This window comes from Myotis myotis, unplaced genomic scaffold, assembly GCF_014108235.1.
Source record: "Myotis myotis isolate mMyoMyo1 unplaced genomic scaffold, mMyoMyo1.p scaffold_m19_p_15, whole genome shotgun sequence".
Lineage (NCBI taxonomy): Eukaryota > Metazoa > Chordata > Mammalia > Chiroptera > Vespertilionidae > Myotis > Myotis myotis.
The window spans coordinates 22,063,354-22,080,837 of NW_023416319.1; the positions used below are offsets into that span (position 1 = coordinate 22,063,354).

The following is a 17,484-nucleotide window of genomic DNA, read 5'->3' on the forward strand; positions in this document are numbered from 1 at the left end:
GGAGGATGTACATATATTACAGTAGGGGAGGTCCACTTTCATGAATGAGCCCCCAGTGTCTTCAGAGGCTTCTATGAAGGCAAAATCTGATGAAAAACAAGGTACCTGTAACTCACCTTTGTGAAGTCTAGACCCCATATTTACCTCCACCTGGAGAATCTTTATAAGTAACTGATACTTACTAAGGATGACATGAAAAGAGGTATTCCCTCAAGAGGACTCTTCCTGCCCCAAGTGTCACTTCCTACAGGATTTATGCAAATTTACCCTCAATTCCTTACCACCCTTGCATCATTTTATTTTTTGCAAAGCAACCAATTCCCGACGGTGACAGAGGAAGTTATTTCTCCCAGCATCGTAGATCATAGTGGATTTCTACTCGAATCCTTTCTTGCCAGCTATTGATTTGCTTTAAAGTTGGTGCTACCTAACAGAGTGACTGTATTCATTCTCCTTTCGTTTTTAGTGAAGCAACTTCAAATATTTCTCCCTCAAATAAAGCCAGCTTACATATTTGGATTCTTTTCCATATCAGCTTTACTGATACAAGTTTGTACTGAAATTTTTAGTAGTCTGGAAAGTATGAAGTGGTAATGGGTATAGTCTGTGTGGCTATTGTAGATGCATTCTACATAATAGGATAGTTTCACTTGGTATACTAATATAGCTGTATAATTCAGATAAGCCATCAATAAAAATTTCATGTTTTTGGCAAACACCAGGTAGGTGCTGGTTAGTTTTAATAGTAGAGGAGACCTTTTAAATTTTTTTAAAAAGGTGTTTTTATTGATTTTTAGAGAGAGAGGAAGGAAGAGGTAGAGAAACATCCATATGAAAGAGAAACAATCTGCCTCCTGCACGCCCCCTCCTGGGGATTGAGCCCACAACCTGGAATTAAACCAGTGACCTCTCGGTGCACAGGATGACATTCAACCAAAGGAGCCACACCCGCCAGGCAACCTTTTACATTTTTGAACAATATGCCTTCCTAAAATCCCAAAGACGCAATACAATAGAGTATGTGCTTTTACCTCAAAATGGAATGAACACCAAGTTGAACTGCGGCACAGGCCATAAGCCGGTTCACTCACTGGCTGAAACCCATGCTCAGTGTCACGGTGTGTCGGATTTTGTGCTACAGCCAAATCAACTACGTTAAAGGTTGTGGGCTGGGGTGGGGTGGAGATAAAGAGAGTCAAGGCCAAATAGGAAACCTAGGGAGACTAGTTTGCTTCTCATTTTATTACTCTGCTGTTTTACTCAACTCTAGCCCGTGAGGCCAGTAACTCAGTTTTCAATACATGGTAAGCCAAACCAGAGGGAAAAAAAATGCCTATTAATTTATAGAAGCTTGATAAAGTATTTCTGGAATATTTTAAAAAATGGACAGCGTTGTGCATTTGTCATAGACTGATTATGTGATTTAAAAAGAAACCTGTAGCTCTGCGCAAAAGACATCAAATTGCAACAGCCTGAATTTTGCTGACCAGCAGACGAGGTTCTGCTGGTGTGAAGGCTGAGTCAGAACAGCCAATAACATGAAAGCTGTGCAGTATATTTTGAACACTTCTGTTTCTAGAATATGAAGGATTTGAGGTTGTTTAATTCTTTTTCATAACTGGTTAAAAAAAATTCTCAAAGCAAAGTTTAGGGTTTTTAGTGTGTTTTATAATTTGAAGAAAAATGTCAAATTTTAGTATCAATAGAAAGATAAAATTTGGATTTTACTTCAGAGGAACACACATTTCATTTTAAAAGTTGTAATTTGCTCCACACCAAGAATAAGCAACCTTTACATTTACATGATAGTTTTGTACAGCAAGGTTTTAAAAATAATTTACATTAAGAGACAAGTATGACTTGGGTCCATAGATCTTCAGTTAATCAGAAAGGAAAATGGAGCTTTTTAAACATGAAATTCTGGACTACTTCAGGTATTCAGAGCATCCATTTTCTCTTTAGCAGGTTTGTCTTCAAATAGTGAGATAGATGCACTAATATTTCTAATCCATAAGCAATATCAAGAAAGCTATGTATAATAAATATGTAAGTACAGTGTCAGTACAAACCTTACAAAATAAATAAATTTAAACACCAACTCAATCTACTTTTGCTTTAAAAAATGGTTAGGTTTCTTCATAAGATGTCACAACTCAGTAGATATTAAATTACACATCATTCTAAATACATTCTGTGAAAACCAAAAGTGGAATAATTTGTGAATATACAAGCAATAAACTTTAAAAAAAACCCCAACATCATTCTGTATGTAAAAAGCAATCCTAAAGAAGAGTACATTATGGTACAAAATATGGAAACTAAATTGAATTCCTCTTTAATGAATCTTATAGGACATATTTACATTTGCAATGCCCCCAAGCTTCCAATTCTCAGGCATAAAATGCATGTCTAAACTAGCTTGCTTGTTTTCAGACCCTTTGTTCCCAGTTTTCCAAGTTCAGCAAACTATGGCCTGGGGCCAAATCCAGCCTGCCACCTGTTTATGGCTCCTGAATAGTTTTTACACTTTTAAGTGATTGAGAAAAGACAAAAGAGGAACATTTGTGACATATGAAATTATATGGAATTCATTTGAGTGTCTAAATAGTATTATTGGAGCCCAGCCACCCTCATTCATGGATGTATTGCCTACGGCTGCTTTTGCACTATTTCAGCCAAGCTCAGTTGTTGCAACAGAGACCATATGGCCCATAAAGCTCAACATATTTAGTATCTGGCCCTTTGCAGGTAAAGTTTGCTGACCCCTGTTCTAAGTCAGTTATTGCAAGCTTAGTCATATTTCTTTTCTTTTTTTTTCCTTTTTAACAACTGTTGACATTTATAAAAGGACAATCTCCTGGGCTTCTTTGCTTCATTCATCAGGAAAATGGTTGGTAGCTAGCCCTGTGCCATTTCGCTTGTCCTCCATGTGGACCTCACATCGTGTGTGATGAAAGCTTCGGTCCAGAAATCATCAGTTTCCAGTTTAAGTTGAATGAAAGCAAGGAAAATACGTATTTTTCCACCACGCTCATTCTTGACTTTAACTTCTTGCCAAAAGGTCTTCACCTGTGAAGTTGCATCCATAGGCTAGTTAGTATATTGTGAATGGAGGAGCAGAAGCATTTACAGTGCAGCAAGCGTGTAGTGTTCAACAGAAACCCACAGCTCTGGTGGCTGTGTTTGGGGGACAGACTACGTCTGATACACTCAGTGTTATAACATGATGTCCCCAGGAGGTGGACCATGAGGCTTTTTCTGTCCCAGAACACCACATTCTTCACAAAGATTTTTCTTTCTTTTCTTTTTTTTTTTAATCACAATCAAACTGTTCAACTTTTTTTAAAAGGTGGAATTCCTTTAACAACGGTATTTATTCGGATAAGAGTAGGTAAATACTCATTTAAAAATTCTCAGAATATTTATTAAGGGGGAACTCTTGACACTTGAGGGAGGAAAATTTTAGAACAAACATGAAATATGTCAGCAGAATGCATTGAAAATACGAAGCTTGTTTTCTGATGAGAACAGACAGAAAGGCCCTTTCTTTTTCCAAGTGCTCTTGCTCGGAGCACCATTCATAAAGGAGCTCATGACGTGGAATACGGATTCCCAGAGGTGCACCGATGGCAGGTTTTAAAGAGAAGCTTCCCCAAGTTCAAGTAAAGCTGCAGTCAACTGAATGATTCTGAATGTCTGCTGAAAACTGAGCCCAAAGACATTTATCTAAACCCCCACCCTCCCTACTCTCCTCAAATAGGAGCAATCAGTAATGCTCATTATAGCAAGCACATAATTTTTAAAAAAATCCTCACCTGAGAATATTTTTTGATTGATACTTAGAGACAGTGGAAGAGAAAGGGAAAGACAGAAATATCGATGTGAAACACATTGATTGGTTGCCTCCTGCCCACACCCCGACCAGGGCCTGGGCCGGGGAGGAGCCTGCAACCGAGGTACCTACCCTTGACCAGAATTGAACCTGGGACCCCTTGGTCCGCAGGCTGGGGCTCTATCCACTGAGCCAAACCTGCTAGGATACAAGCACGTCATTTTTTAAATATATAATTTTTTACTGATTTCAGAGAGGAAGGGAGAGGGAGAGGGAGATAGAGACATCAATGATGAGAGAGAATCATTGATCGGCCAAGCATGTCATTTTTAAGTCAAATTTCTAGTGGAGTTGTATTCTTAGGTACTTAATGTAATCTTGTAGCACGAGGGCTCTTTATGTGCAGAGTGTAATTTAGCTGTATTGTTACAGAAGTTATAATAGAGAGGTATGTATAACATCACACCTATGATTTATTTGTTGCTAACTTCTTGATATACAGAAAACAGTATAAAAATTTTATTGATTGATTTTTAGAGAGAGAGAGGAAGAGAGAGAGGGAGGGGAGGAGGGAAAGAGGGAGAGGGAGAGAGAGAGGGAGAGGGAGAGAGAAAGGGAGAGGGGGAGAGAGAGAGATTTTTTTGTTCCACTTATTTATGCATTCACTGGTTGATTCTTGTGTGTGCCCTGACAAAGGATCAAACCCACGACCTTGGTGCATCACGACCAACCGAGCAACCGGCCAGGGCCCAGTATTTTAAATTTCGATCTGTCCTTAGGGCCTGCTCCAAGACCCACTACCACAGTGAGTCACTTCCTAAAAGCTGGGGCGGTTCGACACCGGTGCTGTAATCCTAAAGCTCACTTGGCTTTTGGAGAAGGCGCTGGTTATGACAGGAAAGGAAGTGAGTCCGGAACTTTTAAACAATTGGGATACCAACTGTATCTCAACAGGAAATGGGACAGCCCAGAGCTTTTCTGTTCTGTGCACATCCGCCGTTATCTGACGATATGTGACACGGACGCTGCCATCCTTTGGAGATTTCTTCCCAATGAGTCTGCTTAACTGGAACAATCCCGCCTCCCTGGGAATAGCGGGGTAGGCAGATACTCTGGAGGAAGAGGTTTCCTGGATTTGGCCTTGTCTGTGGTTTTGAAAGAGCTTTGTAAGTGGTATGAGGCACCAGTTATTGTAGGAGTTCGTCCTTGAATGTGAAAACGTGGGCTCTCTGTGTCAGGCTTTCTTTTCGGCTGTTACACATCAAAGTTGGCCTTGTCTAGAGAGGCCAACTGTGAGCGCCTACAGTTTAATATAAGAAGGTCCTGGTTGTGATGGAGACGGGCGAGGGAGCCTTGCGGTACAACCAGCAGCGCCTTCATGTGGTCTCTGGTGAATTTTAACTCTGAGAACCACAACCCAACAGGTGAACAGTGCGCTTTGACAATCCCTTTGGTTCATTAGGAAACTAAGTTAAAAGAAGAGATCTGTGTTTGGCTTCCTCATATGCTTCTTTTTTTAAAAAAATTCAGGTTCCATAGAAATAATTTATATGAAATGTACTCTGCATGTGAATACCACACAGGGAGCTGGCAACTGAGGGTGCAATTTACTGCTGTTGCAAGATGGAGCCTGTTACGTTATTTTGCTTTCTTGTTAATCATCACACCCCGAATGCCAGAGTTTAAGTTTTTAAATGAGGCAGAAGGAGTTGAGTTTGTTGAGGTCAAATCAAACCTCAATTAGAATAACATAAAACTAGACAGCCAAAGGAAGGAAAGCTGGATGACTCACAGCAGCCCTTCAAGAGTGTTTGAGTGACCAATAATCAAAACAATTCTATGGCTGATGAAATATGGCTGATGTAGTTTGGGAAAATTGGTTGTCCTCTTAGATCCTTTGTTGAGTTCTATATAAAATAATGTCTGCCCAGCTGGTATAGCTCAGTGGATTGAGTGTCATCCCATGGACCAAGAGGTCCCAGGTTTGATTCCTGGTCAGGGCACATGCCTGAGTTTCAGGCTTGATCTCCAGTAGGGGGCGTGCAGGAGGCAGCCAATCAATGTGTCTCATTGATGTTTCTATCTCTCCTCCCTTCCTCTCTGAAATCAAGTTTTATATATATATATATATATATATATATATATATATATATATATATATAATTTTTTTTTTTTTTTTAAAGGAGGTCTACAATGATAACTTCTGAAGGTACGTATATCTTCAGAGCCCTTTTCCTCTTGTGGTACCATTCCTCCCTCCCGCAGGGGACACCTCATTTGGAAAAGATAAAAGATACTGTACAAATTATGCCTTACAAAGTAGTGTAAGTGGGCCTCTGGTTCAGAATGGTGCAAAGACGTAGTGTACCTGGTTAAACACGCTGCCCATGGTCACTGTCGATAGTCCATCGTGTCGCTGCCACCCACAGGTCTCTCCTCTTTGTTTTGGACACTTTCCGAAACCAAGACCTGAGAAGGTGATGTGAGTCCTCGGGGCTGTTTAGTTGACTTGGTGAACTTCTTGAATTCACTTGCAAAAGAAATGCCTTTTCTCTTGTCTTCTCGGGATGCCTATGAGAAGAAAGAACGCTCCATTGGTATTAAGTTAAAGCTGGCATCCTCAATCAGGGAGCAGTATATCAGAAAGGGCCCCTTTCGCTTCCCCGTCTATGACTGAGGGCCTTCCCTCTCAGGATTGCTTAACCACAGAGGGGAACACATTTCCTGCATTGAAAACAAAGCCAAACAATCTTCTCCCCGTAAATTTCTTGACTTTCTCCTAGATTTCACTATCTCTCAAATTTGATTACAAATTAGTTATGAATATCAAATAACTGGTGAAGAGAGTAAAATAACCTTGAAGTTTACCTGCACCTGCTCCTTTAGCTTAAGGATGAATTTTCCTGCTCCTTTCCACTTGCTTTGGGCTTGAAACACACACTCCTGATCCAAAAGGACCCGCTGGGAGGACTTGGGGGTAGAAGACTTCTTGTTGGCTGTGTCTTTCACCACCTCTTCCAAAAGTACGTAGTCGTTCGGGTTGGGGTTGCTCAGGATGCTGTAGGAGTACTTGGCTTTGCATAAGGTCTGAAAGATAAGTTACAATCAACTGGATAAAGACAGTGTCTCCAACTCCTGCATTCATTATAAATGAAACTCGAAGGTGGCAAACAATCACAGGCTTTTAGAGACGATGGGGATCTTTCAGATCTTGTTATCCTACTCCTCACTTTCCATCTATATGGTTGTGGCTTATGACATGCTTTCCCACATTATGGTTTAGCTTCACAACACTCCATGTTTATTCATTATTATCCCCCCCTTTCAGATGAGGAACTTATGCAGATTCCAGAGGATGAGAAGCAAAGAAGCAATAGAATAAATACTGGAAACAGATTGTGTGCATGAAAACAAAGCTCATAGACATGAAGGTCATGCGACAGTGAGGGACAGACCCCCGAACCCACAGACGACTCCCTGTCCCACTGGACTGCCTCTTCACCACAGAATCTTGGATGTTAAGGCATTTTAGAACTTAGTTGGCCTCACTTTTCATTTCGTGCAAGATTATCTTTCATTTATGCATTTATTCAGTCATCAAATGTTTAGTGCCCTAACCGGTTTGGCTCAGTGGATAGAGCGTCGGCCTGTGGATCGAAAGGTCCCAGGTTCGATTCCGGTCAAGGGCATGTACATTGGTTGCGGGCACATCCCCAGTGGGAGGTGTGCAGGAGGCAGCTGATCGATGTTTCTCTCTCATTGATGTTTCTGACTCTCTGTCCCTCTCCCTTCCTCTCTGTGGAAAACCAATAAAATACATTTAAAAAAAAATGTTTAGTGAGGACCTACTATGTCCCAGATACGTTGGGGGCACAAAGGTCAACAAAAGAAGCTAAGTTCAAAGTCTATACCAACCAAATCATCAATAATAGTGAGTAGCACTTAAATTGTGCTTACCATGTGCTAGACATTGTACAGTTTACATATATTACTGACTTAATCTTCACAACAACTCCGTGAGCAAAATACTATTATGCTATCACCATGTTATCTAAGTGGTAACTTACCACATGGTGGTATGTGGGGCCATATGAAACAGGCTAGTAAAATCAGATATGGTGGGAGCTTTTATACAACAGAAATCAACAAATGCTACGAATCAGAGTGTCTTTTTTAAGCATACCACTGTAACTAAGGCACAGATAGTTAAATAACTTGCCCAAGGTCTCAGAGCTAGTAAGAGGTAGAGCTGGGATTGGAACCTCGAGCCTTTTAACCCAGAGTCTGTGCCATCCACCATTATACTATCCTACTTCTCAAGGGTGTTTGATGAATGCAAACCATGATAAGGCTTTGAAGGAAGGAAATACAGTTTCTGAAACCATGGACACGGGGAAGCAGGACCTAGAGGTGGGAGAGGGTCAGAGTAGGCCTGCTTGCCCTCTGAAGATGGCCATTCGGTATTGGCTTCGGCATTTCTGGGAAAATGAAATGACTACTCTGCAGAGCCACGTCCTACAACATTTTCACCAGTGCTTCACCCGGGGCCTGACTCATGTAGATACTAGGTAAGTTATCTGTTGAAGGAATAAACTATTATTTCCCACTTTCCCTTTGTAGGTCCCCACTGGTCTAGGAACTTCATTAATAGAACGGGCTGGCATCTGACTTGTCCCAATAATGTACACGGAGGACAGGACTGAGGTGAGGGAGGGCTCCCACCTGCTGAATGACGTCCTGTGCGGTGCTGACGCGCGGCGCTTTGATGACTGTCCGCGGCTGCTCTGGAGAAACATCGTGCACTTGGACAAAGAAACTCTCCTCCTCCGAGCTCAAGATCACCTCCCTGTCATCTTGAACAATGCTTTTCTCTTCCAGGTTCTATATTAAAAGAGAAGAAAAGAGTGAGTAAATGGAGAGATGATGTAGAGTAAGGAAAGAAACATCAAACAAAAATGTGAAATGCATCTTGGTAATGTGGAAATAACTTCTTAGCTTCCTAGTTTATATGTTAGTTAATATTTCATAAATTATTCTAGAAGGACATACATGTCTTAGACAAAAAAAGTACTGTTTCTGCTGATACAGATAGACTGACAAGGTCTGGCCCAGAACAAGCTAGTAGATCTGCTCCTATTAGCTGTGGATTATGAGCCCAATCAACTGTAGGTAAGTTTGTAAAAAGACAATATACCATTTTGCCAATTACCAAAAGCCAAATAAGAACACAGCAAATTACATTTAAGAGAAAGCCCCCCACCCCCCAATCTCGCATAGAGCTTGAGCATTTAAGAAATGCTAGACATCTACAGTGTGAAGCGTGAAACTGACATTCAGCTTAAATGAACAAAATCCAGAGTGAAAGGTGGACATGATGGCTGGAGGTAAGTCACACTGAAATGAATATCGACACTTTGTAAAGTGTACAATAGTCTAACAACTATGCTGCACACCTGAAAGTAATACAAAATAACATTGACAGTAAACTGCAATTAAAAAATAAAATTTAAAAATATAATAAAATAAAAATTAGGATTTGATCTCTTAAAAAAAAAGAAACAAACATCAACAAAATACTAAATACTCATGATAATTAGTTATCAGGTTGATTGGCTTTTGGTGAATTGGCTTCCAGTGAATTTTACATATGTAATTATATATATTACCTATATAGTTAGAGACATCTATAGTACAGAAACACAGAGATAAAAAGGCAAACTTTTCCCACTGTCACCCTTTTTCCTTCTCTCTCCCATCTCATTCTCCACAAAAAAACACAAAAACCCACTGTTGTTAGGTCATATGTTCTAAACATCTGCTATGGCTATATAGATGTATTTTTGTATATGTGAATAGACAGATACAAGGAAACCCTGGAATTATGTGAATTTAAATATAATATGATTGTCAAATGACTCCTGTTCTTTGTTAGTCCCACTAACAAAGAGGGTAGTTTACAGTTATCTTCTGCAGGGAGCGGCAGGGAGGGGAAGGCGAGACAAAGCAAGTAAACAGTAGGCAACCCATCTCAGGGAGGGAGGATTTGGCAGGGAGTTCCCCGACCTCCAGCACTCTCCAAGCCTAATCTCCTCAGACCAGGCCACTGAAATGGTGCTAACTGGCCAGAACCCAAGACCACTGTCACTATCCTGAAAGTTAAAATCAGCCACACAGGACCCAGAACTGTACCCATGAATATTAAAATCAAATGGGTAACTGCCACCAGATGGCACCAAACTGTAGCCAGGACCAGAAAAGATTTGCCAACCACCCACACAGGCTTGCCCCAATCATTGCATTAACCTTGCAGTCATGGAATTTACATGACTGAAGTTTTTGGACTCCATTCATTCTATTAAGGACTGGTGGGGGAGAGTTATTGTCTATGTTTACTACCTAAAATGAGACTGTACTTTACTACATACACTGTTCTACCACTCTTTTCCTCCACTTCAAAGATTGTGGCCATTACATTTTGTTAATTCCTAGAGATTTTGCTGCATATGTGATGGCATTGATTATGATATATCTAACCAATCGGAGAATGGGGGTAGGTGGTATTTCACATGACATCTATATATATAAAAGGCTAATATGCAAAGTGTCCCCTTGGGAGTTCGACTGGGAGACCAGGAGTTTGACTGCTCGCTATGATGTGTGCTGACCACCAGGGGGCGACACGAAACAAAGGAAGGCCCCGGCCAGCAGTCGGAAGGCAGGCCCTCATTGACCCTGATTGCCAGCCAGGCCTAGGGACCCTACCTGTGCACGAATTTTGTGCACTGGGCAGGAAGTTACTGGGCTTCTATCGGTTTATTCAGAAAAAAAAAAAAAGGGCTTCATCAACAAACCCCAACAGAAGCCAACCAGTCTGGAGTTGGTGCTGTGCTGTTTCCTTCTCGGGAGCTATCATGGGAGTATCAGCGAACATAACAATATTTAGTACGAGTTCTGATCAAAGCTGAGAAATTATTCTTACTTTATGTGAAGTTACAGAATATTTTTTTAAAAAAAATACTGTTGTTTTAGTTATAAGTGCTGAGCCATTTATTAGCTACAACTTTAATAGGCACTAATAGGAACACAACCAACCCCAAAATGCACAACAATGCCTACAGGCCTCGAATTACCCAGTTCTGTGACCCTCACGACAATGTCTTCTCACACATACAAATAAAACAGCCGACGAAACAGCTGATGACATGCATAAGGAATCCACTGAGTTCTTGCTCGCTTTGTTTTAGAAGGGATGACCTTTAGGCTGAATTTCTGTAACTTAAGAGATAACATTCTGAAGATGTGCAAAAGAATAGAATCATTTCTCCACATACACTTCAGGAGAAGAATAGAAATCAAGTGGGAATTAGAAGAAATTCTGATTTTGAGGGAGTTGGCCAGTGGCGGGTGGTGAATTACACACAGAGCTGTTACCGTGTAGGCTGCACTCAGACACACTTACTTCCTGCTGGGTTTTTAAGACAATCCTGCCAACATAGCCCTCTTCTGGAAACCAGCTGCTTAAAATCTGCACGATCTCTTCCTCGGGACCAATGGCCCTCTGGAACGGCTGTTTTCTGCATTCATTCTTTTCTTTAGATATAAAATATTTTTCTTCCATCAAAAAGTAGTCTGTGGCAATAGGTTTGGTGTCTTGTTCAGTGGTCAGAATCTAAAGATAAAGCAAAGGCACATTTCACAAAAACGGTAATTCAAAACAAGCCTGTTTTCATGGAGCCCAGGGAGCTTTGATGTGTAATTTATAAGCGAAACCTACTCTGGAGTGTTGCATAATTCTCTTTGGAAGGTCTAAGAATTCTCTTAAGTCCAAAAAGAATTGTTTATGTGCATCCTGGGCAACAACACAATGTACTCATCATCACCAGACAGTGTAACTGTTTTTCCCGCTTGCTGGAGTGAGAGCTCCTACCGATTGAAAAACTGTAGGTTTGTAAATCTACGAATTTACCTCTTTGTAATCTTGCAACACGGGACCAAGAGGATAAGGAACCCAGTCCAGCTTTTACCGAGAACTATCTCTCCACCGTTGTTGACTCTATTCTGACCCAAGTTCCTGGTAATTCTCCTTCCAATGAAGTCTTAACTGTGTGTCTAGAGGCCCGTTTTCTTTGTTGGCTACTGACCCGGGCAGTCAAACAGCGTGACCGAGACAAGGCTGGGGAGCCAGGCAGACTGCGTCCGAGGCCCGCCTTCAATACCTACTGGCTGCGAGGTGTTGGGCAGGATAGTTAACCTGTTGGAGATTCAGTTCCCCCTTTATAGAGGGGGAACAGGAAGAGTACTGAGGGGAAGCAGAATGTGCCTCCCCCAAACATGACTTTTGGGACACTGATTATTTTAGACTGGTTATTTTCAAGAAAAAAAAAAAAAGACTCAGAGAGACCCTTCAACCTTCCCCCTTACTGCCTAAGAGAATGTAGATAGAGGATGTGCTCCAGGAGGGAGGTATCATCATAGATAACTACAGTTTAGTATGAACTAGGTGATGGGGAGAAGCCCAGGAAGGCCCATGGATCCAAAGTCCTCTCTGTGTCCCATTGGTAAAGATGGCCCAGCAAACATTTCTCTATCAAACTCTGGCTTTTCCATCTCCATGTGGATTGCCCTCCTGCCCTCTGAAGTCCCAAACTTCAACCCTCCTTCTCCTTAGCTCACGATGGCATATAAACCTCACAGTCCCCTCTGTCCTCTGGTCTCATATTCTTATAGAACCCCCGTGTGTACATACGTGATAGATTGGTTATTTTCTCCTGTTAATCAGTCTTATGTTAATTTGATTATAGGTCCAGCCAGGAGAACTTAGGAGGTGGGAGGAAAATTACTTTTCTGCTTCCACAGTACAACCTCTTCATTTTATGACCTGTTGTATGATCGAGACACTGTTTATAAAGCAGAGCGTGGCACAGCATGAGAACTCAAGAGCCTTGAGCCATCACTGCACTTCCTCTTGCTCATGTGCCCTTTCACGCTCACATCGGACAGGTTCCTGACAAAAGGCTAAAGGCAAAGTGGGTGCCAAGAGAAGGCTGCCACCATCTGGCCTGGGGAAGTCAACACCTTTCTCCTCAACACCTGTTGCTGCTGCGGCTCACTTGGAGGAAAAGAACGAACTGAGGATGGAGAGGGCAGGAGGGTCTCAGGAAGGCTGTTCCCTCCCCCCGAGCCCTTGGTTGGGAACAGGTGCTCGGCTCTGGATTCCACGGGGGCAAGGCAACAACACGCAAGGCTCCCAGGAGCCGGGAGCAGTCCCTCCCTCCTCAGTGCTGCTTTATATGGGGTGGCAACGAAGTAATGGGCTGCTTTTTATGGGTGGTCCATGGAAATGTGTCCTTGCTTTATAACTTCATATTTTATAGAGTCCTCCAAACCCCAACAGTGCTTTGAGATAGCAGACACTAAAGTTCATAGACTGATTGATTTAAAAAACAAAAATCCCAAAACAACCCCAACTTGGGAGTAGTTTCTGTTAGACAGTCTATGACATTTGACACGGGAGCTGTTTTCTCTGAGTCTAAGTCAATTATAAGATCTTGGGGGAAAGTGGGCCTGTCCATAGATACTACCCCTCAAAGGACAGAACTACGTATTAACACTTAGTATGTGTGGTTCATCAATGGGTTTTTAACCCCCAACCCTTCCATGATCGCAGGGGCAGTGCGTCATATGCCCTCACTTCAGAGGGGCTCCACAGTTGGTCCCTCGGCCGCAGCTCCCCTCGGCCTACCTCCAAAGAGAAGAAGGGATTCTGAAATGGGCTAAGGATGAAATAGTCTGCAAGGATACTGGGCTACTGTACCACACAGGAGTGGCACTCCTAGTGAGAAGAGTAGGAATTGCACTTGCTCTTTTAAGAGGCTGCCTACCTCTCAGGATGCTTTTCTGTGTGTCTGGCTCTTTCCCTCTTACAAGTCCCCCTGAGGGGCACTGTCTCTGCCAGCAGAAGGCCACCAAGATCCCCAGGGGATCCAGGGCAGAAGCCCAGCACGAGGGGACTTAGGCCAGTTCTGCTATGGGGGTTGGGTTAACAGGCTCTCATCCTCTTGTTTTGGGACCTGCATGCCTCTTCGTACCACTAGAGGGGTATAACTTTAAAAGTCAGGATCAAGTGCCAGGGGAGGGGGACAAGGTGGCTGATCAACATGCAATGGAGGCCTGTGGCTGGAGGGGCAGAAGATGTCTTGGCCTATATGGTCCATCCTGATGCTGTAAGAATTTGACCCAACTCCTAGAATGATAAGCAGACTTCATTCAGTTCGTGTGCAAATTCTGGTTGATTAGTAAGCTCTGCATTAAGAGGGACTATGAGGCCTGAATCTAGGCTCAGAGGGCAACAGTACACAAGGTTGGAGAGCCACTCATCCTGGTCTTTATCCTTCTAGAGCCCAGTGTTCTGCATGTGGCTGAAGAAGTCTTAGAAATTCTTCTCTACAGGTTAAGGTAGCTTGTTTAGAGGTACCGAGATGTCTCAGGTCACCTGTAGGGTGGATCTTGAGGTGGATATTACAAATAATCAAAAGGCAAATCGTCAACGTGGACTTTTGTGTATTTGTGTGTATGTAGTCACACACATGCAGGCTCAGTGCACTTACTTGCTGGAGAAGTTGCTTTGCCTTGGTGCCTCCATTTATAGAGAAAACAGTGAAGGGCTCCGGACCTGGGACCCCATGCACCGTGACTCTGTGAGTCTGCAGACATTTTCTTTCTTCTGTACTAAACATCTGTCAAGGAAGATCACATGGTTTCTCATTCATTCTCATTCGGATGCAAATTCTAGGCTATATTCACCACTGAGGTGCTCATTCTTAGAGGTGTTTACAGGGACATGTCAATACAGAGCCATTCTAGCATCCCTCCCACCCTGACCCATCGTTTTATGGCTGAAGAAGCGATGGTGTGTCTTCTTTAATAGTCTAGTGAGGATGTGTAGCAGCATACCACCAAACTATTAATTTATTTCACAAAACACTATCTCTTTCCATCATAAGTATGGAACTGATATCATCTAAAATGTACATTAGTCCTTATTTCTGAACTGACATCCAACAGTGTTATTGAGTTCCATCTCTCTTGAAGGCGCTGGACAAGAATTTTGGATGGTAAGATGATAAACAAAATATTCTAGTAAGTAAAGCACTTTCCTAAGTTCTGCGAGAGTCATTTGAGCAAATTACGGAACCGGAGGAGGGACTTGCAACTGTCATGTGAAATGTGGGTAGTGTTGCAGGACTGAGCCCTTAATTGGAGGGTCTGATCTGACTCCAGGTAGATAGTGTCAGCATTGAACCAAAAGCTAGGTCAGCCAGCTGGTGCCGGGGAGTTGGAGAAGCAACGCTGGAAAAGACACGACACATTTGGTGTCAGCAGAAGTATTGCGAGGAAAAACGGCTCTTTCATGGCACGTGTGGCATCTGCAGCTCTGATAGGTACTGAGGGTGACCAACCCGGGATTGTGCAGGAAGCCCTGCCTTGCCTTCTGAAAGCATCTGGCTCTTGCTCTTAGATGCCAGGCAGCCCAGTCCCTGGTTCCCAGTCCTCTGCACAAGGCAGGCAATACCTCCCTCCACTTTGGCCAAAGTGCTGTTTTTAACCGTGGCCACACACTGAAGGGAAAGGTGGAGAAGCTAGGGAAACAAGGTCAGAGACAGAGAGAGAAGACACTAACGAGGGGAGGGAAAGAGAAACGGAGAAGAAAGCCCGGCTAACTGATGGTGGCAGCGGCGGTGGTCGCGTCAGCGCCACTGTGAGCATAGAAGGTGCTTTTCCAGGGGTTGTTAGGACTACGTTAAAGTGTAAGGTGGATATGACAGTGATCAGGCTGTTAAGTGTGTAAAGAGGGGATCGACGAACAGCCTTTAAACTAATTTTTAAAGAGTAAGCATAATGGAATGAACCAGTTTATTAAAGCGGGGTCACTGGTTTAGTCATCAACCCTGGATTATTGGAGTGAGCGCAAGTCCTATGGCTCTCGAACCTCAATGGACAAGAACCTTACCTGGGGAACTTGTTAAAATGCTGATTTTGCAGTGATGGCACCTTTTGTTTGCAGTGTACCCTTCTCATCCCCACGAGTGCAGATTCCGTATCTCCCCAATTGCCAGGGGGCAGTTATGTATCAACAGCAGCACCTGGCTGCCACCCCAACCCTGCTCACCTGGCACCCACCCCTGGACCACTGAAGAAGCAGAAGATTTTCCTGGTCTAACCTAAAGTTTCTAGGAGAACTGACTGCTCCCTGGCAGGTTTGCTTAATTAACTTCTTCCCTACATGTTATTTTTGACTAATATTAAGAGAATGGGCTTTGGCCCAGCTGCTGTAGCTCAATGGATTGAGCATTGTCTCATGGACCAAGAGGTCCTGGGTTCAATTCCTGGTCAGGGGCACATGCCCAGGTTGCAGGCTTGATCCCTAGTAAGGGGCATGCAGGAGGTAGCTGATTGATGTCTCTCTCATCAATGTTTCTATCTCTCTTTCCCTCTCTCTTCCACACTAAGATTCAATAAAAACATATTAAAAAAACAAACACAAAAAGAAACAAAAAGAGTATGGGCTTTAGCACTAGGTGAACTTGGGTTTATAGCTGTGTGACCTCGAGGTACTTAGCTCTTAGCTTCCTCATCTGTAAAACCGAGACCATACTCAAAGCTCTTTCATAAAAACGTTATTGAGAGGATTAGGTGAATTCATATATGTAAAGTGCTTAGACATGCCAATGCCAGCCATTATTATTTCCATAGCTACCTAATGATCACCTTCCTGTATCATGAGCAAGCCTACCTCCAGCACAGCAATCCCCACAGACATGCTGAGTGAAACAGAGCTTAATTACCAAAGAGGCCGGCATGGAACTGCCAGAGGAGACTTCTTCCATCCTTCTGCTGTTTACGAATAAACTAGAGATTTCCAAGACTTCATTGTGGAGGTTTCGCAGCTGAAGATGTCGATATCCTGGAATAACGCAGAATTGGGAAAAGCCTGTTAGCCATGCACTGCAGAGCTCTGCCGCAAAATGGTAGGCAGAGGCCCTGGCTGGGTAGCTCAGTTGGTTAGAGCATAGGCCCGATCCGCCAAGATTGTGGGTTCGATTCCTGGTCAGGGCACATGCAAGAATCAACCAATGAATGCATAAATAAGTGGAACAACAGCTGCGGCCGCAGAAGCTCCCCGGAGGCCCACAGCAAAGCCAGTCCACCAGCCACCAGCTCCGCCTCTGCGCAGGATTCTCCAACCTCCCTGCTCTGTCCCCAGTCCCCATCCCTGGCTTCCAACACTGAACTCCTGCCAGGTACTGATTCCACTCTCGGCCAGTGAGCCACTACCTCTACCACCCTCCTCTTGGTTTCCTCTGCTCACTTCAGTCTCAGCTTGGAAAGTGCTAGGGGGGCCTGGTACAGGGGCTCAGTTGACTGGAGCTCGTCCCGTACACCAAAAGGTTGCAGATTCCATCTCCCATCAGGGTGTGGTTGGGGCACGTATGGGAGGCAACTGATTAATTTCTATTTCTCTCTCACATCGATGTTCCTCTCCCTTCCTCTCTCTCTCAAATCAATAAACATATCCTCGGGTGAGAATAAAAAAAAAGTGGTTATCTTTACAAAAAAAAAAAGTTCCAGGGGTGCAGTGGGTACTATTTGGG

General features: G+C 43.1%; 1 protein-coding gene across 2 annotated transcripts in view; it reads right to left on the reverse strand.

Annotated features, from left to right (window-relative positions):
• Nucleotides 1-2,758: 2,758 nt before the first annotated feature.
• The window catches only part of PLCE1 (phospholipase C epsilon 1), a 288,663-nt gene continuing 273,937 nt past the window's right edge, over nucleotides 2,759-17,484 (reverse strand). For both annotated transcript variants that reach the window (XM_036336551.1, XM_036336550.1), the window contains exons 27-33: nucleotides 16,678-16,796; nucleotides 14,440-14,568; nucleotides 11,292-11,501; nucleotides 8,555-8,713; nucleotides 6,701-6,919; nucleotides 6,201-6,403; nucleotides 2,759-3,069 (exon numbers count right to left, since the gene is read on the reverse strand). In XM_036336551.1, coding sequence (XP_036192444.1) covers nucleotides 6,224-6,403; nucleotides 6,701-6,919; nucleotides 8,555-8,713; nucleotides 11,292-11,501; nucleotides 14,440-14,568; nucleotides 16,678-16,796 — 1,016 coding nt within the window. In that variant the 3' untranslated portion in view covers nucleotides 2,759-3,069; nucleotides 6,201-6,223. The remainder of the gene's footprint in view (nucleotides 3,070-6,200; nucleotides 6,404-6,700; nucleotides 6,920-8,554; nucleotides 8,714-11,291; nucleotides 11,502-14,439; nucleotides 14,569-16,677; nucleotides 16,797-17,484) is intronic.